Source organism: Perna viridis, chromosome 3, assembly GCF_037379345.1.
Source record: "Perna viridis isolate PV_CMFRI_1.1 ecotype Kerala chromosome 3, ASM3737934v1, whole genome shotgun sequence".
Lineage (NCBI taxonomy): Eukaryota > Metazoa > Mollusca > Bivalvia > Mytilida > Mytilidae > Perna > Perna viridis.
The window spans coordinates 4923766-4933014 of record NC_142447.1 but is presented as its reverse complement, the minus strand read 5'-3'; the positions used below and the strand labels follow the sequence as shown (position 1 = coordinate 4933014).

The following is a 9249-nucleotide window of genomic DNA, read 5'->3' as shown; positions in this document are numbered from 1 at the left end:
TAATATGTTTATTTTTATGTTGCTTGGTTACCTTTCCAGCTGTAAAACGAATACTTGCATTTGGTTTGGTTCTGAATCGATTAGAAATACATGGAAGCTGGTCAAACTGATGTGTACGAGTTTCCAATAATTACAAATTCAGTTATGAAATAGTATTGGAACATTGCTTTATTCCGATGACCCGTCACGAATATTAACCCAAATTTTCATTGGTTGTCGAAACAGCGCAGTTTTTACTGTAATACGGTCAAAAATTAGAACACTGTATGTAAGAGGTGTACATTTCAACAGAACAGTACAGAACTTTAAAGGGCCTGTATTACCCGATTAAAAGGTTGATGATCATTGACGGATTTTTCATTTAAAAAGTGTAAAAAGGTAAGAATTGTTATCTTTTTGCGTAAAATTGAAAAGTGATTTGAAGTCACATAGTTAATTTATCGTATTGCAATTTTAAGATGTTCCAAAGTTTACAGAATCCGACATTAGTAACTTATAGTTAATTAAAGTTCGCTTTTAACGAATTGAATTCAAGGGGTAGAAATATTATTGATAACATTATTTGGAAGTTCTGTCTTGAAAATTTGTTTTTTTTTTTTTGTGGTTTATTTGTGTGGAAAATTCAATTATCTGTCGGACGATACCAAATTTGACACGTTTTAGTCGAGCAACACATTAAAGATTGCAGAGTCGAATTTATGTGACTTTTAACGGAAAAATCGAAAATCTCATGTTCGCTTTGTTTGGATAAATTCTGACCACGGAAATCGCCAAAACTCATAAAAAGAACTCCAGAAGTATTAATTGTGATAATACTTAACAGAAAATACCAAATAAGCTATTGTTTTACTAAAGCATAAACATTCTAGAGGTTTTGACATGGAAAAATATGACAATTTAAGATATTTTTCGGTGGGGTAGTGGTATTTTTTTTTTTTTTTTGCCCCAAAATCCCAATTGTTACCGCAATTTTTTTGGTACCATTGTAAAGCTGAGACATTGGGCTACATACTGATACATATATGTATTAGTTTACTTCGTTTTGCAGAAAGAAGAAGTTCGAAGAATCAAAAAAATGTAAAAAAAAAAAATATTTTTCCTCAACGAGGTATAAAAAGTAGCCAAAAAATACAAAAATGCTTCTGTATATCAGTTTATTTTTTGGCGACAAAAAGAATCGTAAATGGGAGGTATAAGGGTACCTGAAAATCATGTTTAGGTTGATGAGTGGGGGTACACGTACTAATTTATAAAACGTTTTTCTATTGTGTACATTATTACACTGGAGCTCAGTGAAAGTCGATAAAGATTGGATTTGTTTAATAAAGATTTGTTGTTCAGTTGAATTTTATTTTAAATATTAATTTTTTTTCACTACAATTGGTCACCATACCACCAGTCAACTTTCCCCATATTCATATTCAATTTGACTGTATTCATCACCATCGGTATTAATGTTGAAGACGTAGAGCATTTCTAAGATTTATTTTCTTCTCGAGAGGGATGAGGAGGGCCGGGTTTTTTTTCAGCAGCAGCCGGAGTTAACATTTTTATTTGAAAATCTACATTCTTAAGTAATGGGAAAATATTGAATCACTATTTTGTCTCTGTTCCATGGCTGAGTTAAGAAAAGATTTATGCTCAAATTTTGAATATTCTTTTTTTAAATACACCCCACCCCGCACTTCAGTATAAAAATGGTCGGTGAATAACAATACCGGATGAATATAAGGCAGACTTTACTGTTCTCCCACACTTATTAGCATAATGAGAGAAAATTTAATGACATTGGAAAAAAGTGAAATTCTTAAGTATTGCAATATCATCGCGGGAACGTTGTACCTGGACAGTGGTTGTGCTTGATTTTGTCAGTTATTTTTCTCACCGATTTATGATTATTTTGTTATTAATTTCATTTTAAAGTTATTGTACGTGAAATATACTACTCTCGACTGGTGTTTTTAATTAAGCAGGAGGCTATTCAGTGATACACCGAATATTTTAATACTACAATTAAAGTTGTCATATATCCCTCTTTTAAAGTTATTTCTATGTTTAAGAAAAGCTGTATATAAAACATGGTAGTCGAGTTGTATTTTTGTTTCTTTTTTCAATATCTGTTTTTTGAAGCTTATTACAAAATAAGCTCCACCGACCAAGCTAACAACGAGGCATCCCTGTGAATAAATCAAAAACCTATCAAAATCGAACTGCGTGAACCTACAACACGAACAAAACGTAAGGTGGAAATCTATAAAACTTAAATTGAAAAGAACACTTGAGTGAGATACCTAATTTAATCGAGCAATACGCTTTTAGACAAGTTATACTGATTTTCCCCCTTAACTTCGAAGTTTGAATTTATCATAAGATGATACATTGTAATTGTTTTTCCAGTATGAAGTTCTTCGACAGATTTGCAAGTTTAGATTTTAGGCTGAATTCGCCGGAGGATGACTGGGTTTATCAAGAGGAACCTCATACCTCACGGAGACAGGAAATCCTGAAGAAATATCCAGAAATCAAAAAGTTAATGGGCTACGATCCCACAATTGCTTATATAGTGACCGCAGAGGTCATTGCTCAACTAGTTATATGTTACGCATTGCGAGATGCGAATTGGGCAACTATTTTAATTAGTTCTTACTGTTGTGGAGGAGTTCTAAACCATTCTTTGGGGAGTGCCATACATGAAATCGGCCATAATTTAGCCTTTGGACATGCACGCCCATGGGCCAATCGTTTCTTGAGCATATGGTGCAACATTCCGATTATCGTACCAATGGCAATAAGTTATCGGAAATACCACGCAGATCATCATCGATATTTAGGAGAGGAATACCAAGATGTCGATATTCCCACCCGACTCGAAGGTTACCTTTTTCGCCATCCTATAACAAAAATCATTTGGTTGATATTTCACCCATTCATCCACGCTTTGCGCCCATTCTACAAAAGTCCAAAACCTTTGACAGGATGGGAAATGATAAATAGTGCAATGCAAATGGCTTTCAACTTTCTTATAGTAAAATATTTTGGTGTTAAGTCATTTCTGTATCTCTTGAGCGGTACCTTTTTTGGATTGGGGTTACATCCGCTGGCTGGACATTTCATATCGGAACATTACTTATTCAACAAAGGTCAAGCCACACACTCCTATTACGGACCTTTGAACTTCGTTCTCTTTAATGTTGGGTATCACATAGAGCATCACGATTTTCCGTACATTCCTTACCACAGATTACCGGATGTAAAAAAAATAGCGGGAGAATATTATGACCACTTGCCATACCACACTTCTTGGGTGAAAGTGTTGTGGGATTTTATCTTTGACAAGAACATGGGACCGCACTCACGTGGAGTAGGGTATCCGAAGGAGGAAATGACACCAATTTCTAAAAATGGTCACTTACTGAAGAAAGAATCGTGAAAATGCGTTTTCTTGTAAAAAAAAATGGATAGCAGCCGGACTACTCGGCCTGTCTCGAATACTGCGCTATTTTCATTTAAAGGGAGTGAATGGCTTGTGGATATATGGTTCCGATCGGAAGTCAAATTTAATGTTGCTCGTGAGAGTATGTTTTTATGATGTTGTGATGTTCTTGCTTCATGTTTATATATTTTATTTATATTTATTTATTTATGGGTTCTTTCTACGTAAAGATCTAGGAGGAACACATACACATATAAAATGTCAATATAGTCATTATTTCAATTAATTAGTCACTGAAGTCCTGATAAGTTATTAGTTTGCACACTTCAAAATGCTTTTCTTTACTGCCTAAAATGTGAAAAAAGGGAGAAATTTATATATTTATTTTGCAACGAAGTATGCGTTTGCCTTGCCTGTACATGTTTTTGGGAAAAAAATCCCAATTTACATGAAAGAATACCCAAAAACTATTTTCACACATTTCCCCCACATATTTTAGTGAAAAGAATAAATATATAGAGAAATATATATGTATTTTATGCAATCATTTTTTAAAGTTACGTCCAATATCCATTAAAATGATAAAAAAAAGATATTGGCAATGTGTGCATCCTAGATCTTACTTAGGAAGGACCATGAACATTTATATGTATTAATTCCCTAATCCAAATTACCAACTTACATGTAAACTTACATCTTGTAAATACATATATTATTTTACGTTTCTTCTTATCAGTTACTTTTTTAATAGTTATTACTGATACCGATACAGGTTTATGTGCACTTGCATGGGTCTAGGCAGGGATCCAGAGAATTTAGAAAAGGGTGAGTCGAGGATATGATTTGCTCATTTGTGTCCACATTTTGCACAAAGTTAAGCCCTGTATGTTTACTGGGATCACAAATACATTTAGAAACCTCTGTAATGTCTGATAATATCTGTTGACACCCCAACCAAAATAATAAAAAAAACAACAACAACAAAGGTGGACATCAATATAATTATGACAAAAACAAATGGTCACAAAAGGTAACAAGCATCTTATTTCAATCTGCTACCCTTTCATATGGAACGCCATAACTGTCTTATCTTTATAAAAAGTACTGAATATAAAGAAAACAGCACCGCGTATAAATATAACTGACCAGATAAGACAGTTATGGCGTTCCACACTTTTAGATTGTATTTTAATAGAATTTAGTTGCTCTCGTTTATTAAATATTTACCTTTGTATTTTCATACAAATTGATTCGAAAAGAAAAAGAAAAAAATACGCATACGTTAGAGAAATAAAAAAAAAGAAGTAAAATAGAACACAAGAAAACAGAAATCAAGGAAAGTCATGATAAAATTAAATCAAAAGCTTATTGTCTTATCAAGACGCAAGAAAAAAAGCAGACAAAACGCAAGCAAAAACTACAAATAACAAAACAGAACTAAAATACAAAACAAATTAGACAAACAGGAAACTAAAAGTAAATGATCATTCCTTAACTATTGCATGGACTATGTGCATCGGTAGGGTTGCATCCTCCGACTTCCACAACCAGTGGTGTAGTAAAAGGAAAATATCATAAAGAAGGGGTTTTGGACGACAGCCCTCAAAGTTTGAGCATGCTTGCATGGTAAGAATTAGTCATTCTGGTAATAGATGTTACCTCTAAATTCAACTGGTTTACATTGTAAACTGTACAGAACAAGATCTAGAAAAAAATTATCACCAGATCAGATGGTCAGCAGAAATAACTTCCGTTTGTCGTCTAGTGGATATCAATTTCTAATTTGATTTAGACATTAATCTATTATTTGAAATCATTGAAGAAAGGGACCAACATTTTGACTTTAGTTGAATGTCCGTTGAAAATGAGGGTTCAGAAAAGAAAATTGACGAATTGGAAGTGACCTGTACGACTTATTACGCGATAGAAGCACCGATATGTTTATTTAATTTAAATTGATTTGGTGATAACCTCTGACTTAAAGGTCTACGCCCTTACAATGTTTGCATAATAGTATCGTAATGGAATTTAATATTGATATATGACGATGTTTTTGAAATATCAATTAGATTACAAAGAGCTTAGTCCAAACACTTTTAAACGGTATTCAGTAGTGGTTGGTTGTTTTTAAAATAGCTGTAAAATCTAGAGTCATTTTTAAAGTGGAAAAGGAAATGGTGACGACTAGAAAAAAAAATGTCTTAATGGTCGCAACAGAAGGTCATTCAACTGAGATCGAACTAGCAACAGTTCCTACCCTGAGATCAAAATGAATTTTCCGATATGAGGTTCTAAATGGAACATTTAATTCCGAGTTAAAATCTGTGAGAAAATCTCCTTAAATTAGTATTTTATCATGCACGAACTCGTATTCGCCAAGTTAGTCACGTGATTCTAGGTGGGAAGTGAAGTGTCACTGTGGGTCTTTGTAATATCAGTAACTGAACTAAATAGCGATATAAAACGGAGTTTTAAGTAAATATAATTGAAAACAGATTGTGAGAAGTCGATCTTTAATAAAAATTACAGTTGGATTTTGCCCACAAAAAAAAACGAACAAAACAAAACAAAACTAACAAACAAAAAACAAAAAACAAAACGTATGTCCCACATTCAAAAGTTCCAAGGGGTATGACTTCCACAAAATTCAATTGATAATAAATTCTGGATCGTACATTCCTGGTAAATAACACAACTAAATATCATGTCCTAACTACCTTCACAGTTTCATAAAATTAGGTGCAGTAGTTTGCTACGAATTGCACTCACAAAAGGGTGTTAGATTGGCAAACAAATGGACGGACGGACGGACGGACGGACAGGGCAAAACAATATGTCTCTCAACCAAAGTAAGGGGGAATAATTAGACCGATTTATTAATTTCCATGACTTTTTCAAACCCTTCGTATTTTCATTTTACGAATTGCTTTCACTGACTTTAATTCTGAAATCTGATTGGGTGATTAGAAAGATTATCCAAACGGGAAGTAGAATGGAGTATCATCAGATCCAACATGCAGATACTAAAGGAAACAAGAGACTCCCAGGAACCTGAATCGGTCACCTGGTTGAATTTTGTATTTCAAGGGCAATAAAATTTAACAAGAAGTTGTCCAACAATTTGGACTCAAAAAGACTTTGGTAGGACTTATCGTAAGGATCATTTCAGCAATTGAATGTCTCCATCTATCACAGTTCTCAAGATATTGGCTGAAAACTTTTAAAAAAACCTGTCATTTTTCCTCTTTCAAAGGCAATAACTCTTACTTGTCTTACAACTGTTAAGCCTGAAGAATTTTGTAGCGAAAAAACTAGTCTGACCCCTATGTTCTATTTTTAGTAACGGTAGCCATGCTTTTGACGGATCAAAAATCCCCACATCAGTTCTAAGCAGGATACCCCTAGGAATATTCGTACAAAGTTTGGTTTCAATTGGTAAAGTAGTGTCAGAGGAGAATATTTTTGAAAGAAATAACATTAAAAATAGCAAAAACGTTGAAAAAGGGCAATAACTACCAACATGGCATAACGGATTAAAACAAAAATACAACCGCAGATAAATCTAATCATGCTGAACACTTTTACCCTATGTCAGAATTTAGCTAAACCTAAAGGTTTTGGAGATTGTGCTAAGAACTACTGTCTGACCTCTATGTTCTAATTTTAGTAACAGCGGCCATGTTTTTCAACGGATCAAAAATTCCCACACCAGTTCTATGCAGGATACCCCAAAGAACATTCATACCAAGTTTGGTTCCAATTGGTCAAGTAGTATCAGAGGAGAAGAGTTTTGAAAAATTGTTAATGACGACGACAATGACGACGGATGCCAAGTGACGGCAATAGCTCACCTGGCTTTGGCTAGGTGAGCTAACAATTTGTAAATCTAACTAAACAGATTGGCGAAAAGTGATTTTTTTTTATAAAAGTACTTGTACAGAGGCGGATTCAGGATTTCTGGTTAAGGGGATGTTGATTGAATTTAATGCCAAGAGAAGTGAGGCTAAAGCAAACTTCTGAGGTAGAATTTTTTGAAAATTCAAAATTTAATATAATCCCCCCCCCAATAGTGCCCGAACTTCATATTGTTTCATAAAACACCAAAAAGATTAAAAGGAGTTGTGCTTACACTTGGTTGTATTGTACCAACTATTATTTGTCTATGTGTCCAAGATCACTATACCCCCTGAATTGTTGAAAATGGGGGAATATAAAAAAAAAACAAACAAACGAATCAGGTATAAATATATTATGAGTTTGTTTAAATGTCAGTCTCTGTAAGAATCAGGCAGTAGGTGAAACATAGTATGAAAAAAAAACCATTATTTTGACAGTGTAATTTATCTATTTGCACCATCAGAATCAAGGAAGACCTACAATATTTGCCATATCATGATGGACCATTCAGTTACAATTTCATTGAAATGCACTGAAAATTAACATTTCCAGGGCAGATAACTCAGTCAAAAAATAAAGAAAACATCCTTGTTTCTGATTTTTCCAGTTTTGCCTGATTCTTATACACACTTACACTTAAAAGAAATACACAAAGCATATTTCTACTTGATATCTATTGACTGTCAAAAACAAACTTTGTAAGAATGTACATATTATCAATGTTTCATTTCTTTTTTAAATATTATCATAAACCAATAACTTAAGTACTTTTCCGTCTAATAATCAGGCAAAATGTGTATAAGGTGTGGCACATGAAAGGAAAAAACACAGAGATTTTATTGCATTAACTAAGTATTTACACCTGATAACCTCCAGAAATAATCATCAAAGTATTTGAAAAATTTGCCTTTCTAAGATACTGATAGGTCAAATTAAGTTGAAATGCACTATGGAAAAATGGGAGGGGAAATTTTCCTGCACTTCCTCCTTATATAAGTAGTAAAAAAATATCTATGTCACTGATGCTTCAGGATAAATTTAAACAGCTTTTCAGTTGTTTTCTAGATGTATTGAATATACTTGGGGTAAAAAAGATCAAATTGAGAAATATGATGTGCCACCCATTGCCTGATTCTTACACATAGCAGTACTTAAGATCATCTTGTGTTTCTACTGCTCAATAAGACATGTACAACCACCAAATGTTGAAATGTCAGCAAAAGTATTTCACAACATCTCCTGAAATCCAACCTTTCCACTAAGCATCATTGAGTCTGCAGAAGTATTTCACAACATCTCCTGGAATCCAAACTATTCACTAAATATCATTGAGTCTGCAGAAGTATTTCACATCTTCAGGAATCCAAACTTTTCACTAAATATCATTGAGCTTACTACTGTTCGTGGGATGGCAAATTTATGCATTATAAAAACGTGTACATTATTATATCATCTTTGGGGGCTTAGTCCTATATTCTTGTTTTCCTCCAATTCTTTTCCCTCGAAAAGACTTTATGTGAGGCACGAGGGCTGGCTCACGTAGATACAATCCTCTTGCTCCTGGAGTGTAAGCTCGTAATTTGACGTCACCTATTTTTGTTTTAGCAACAGAAACCCAACCTATAATAGAAAAAATAGAAAATAAATTTAGACTTACTGCTGAGATCTGATAGGTCAAATTATTTTTTTTATCCCAAACCTTTATACATTAAGAGTCACATCACTGTAACCTCAAATATTTTGTTCTGTCTGCTAAGGTGACAGGTTGTAACTTTCTGGTTACTTTAAGATATAAATCGTTTATTTGAAATAAAAAGACTACATTTATAATTATTCACCATGTCATAGTTTTCTTTTCCTCATTCATCTACCCAGGACTTGAATTTTATGAGTAACTTGATGGGTGTTTCTAGAAAAGC

General features: G+C 33.5%; 1 protein-coding gene and 1 pseudogene across 2 annotated transcripts in view; one reads left to right on the top strand and one right to left on the bottom strand.

The window, feature by feature from the left end:
- Window positions 1-233: 233 nt before the first annotated feature.
- On the top strand, window positions 234-4153 carry LOC148620747 (sphingolipid delta(4)-desaturase DES1 pseudogene; annotated as a pseudogene). Its single transcript, XR_015920949.1, has 2 exons — window positions 234-378; window positions 2398-4153. The product of XR_015920949.1 is annotated as a sphingolipid delta(4)-desaturase DES1 pseudogene (transcript).
- Window positions 4154-5929: 1776 nt separating this feature from the next.
- LOC148620746 (nitric oxide-associated protein 1-like) overlaps window positions 5930-9249 on the bottom strand; it is a 28690-nt gene continuing 25370 nt past the window's right edge. The window contains exon 8 of the mRNA XM_088574499.1: window positions 5930-8950. Within this exon, the coding sequence (XP_088430625.1) occupies window positions 8775-8950 (176 nt within the window). The 3' untranslated portion in view covers window positions 5930-8774. The remainder of the gene's footprint in view (window positions 8951-9249) is intronic.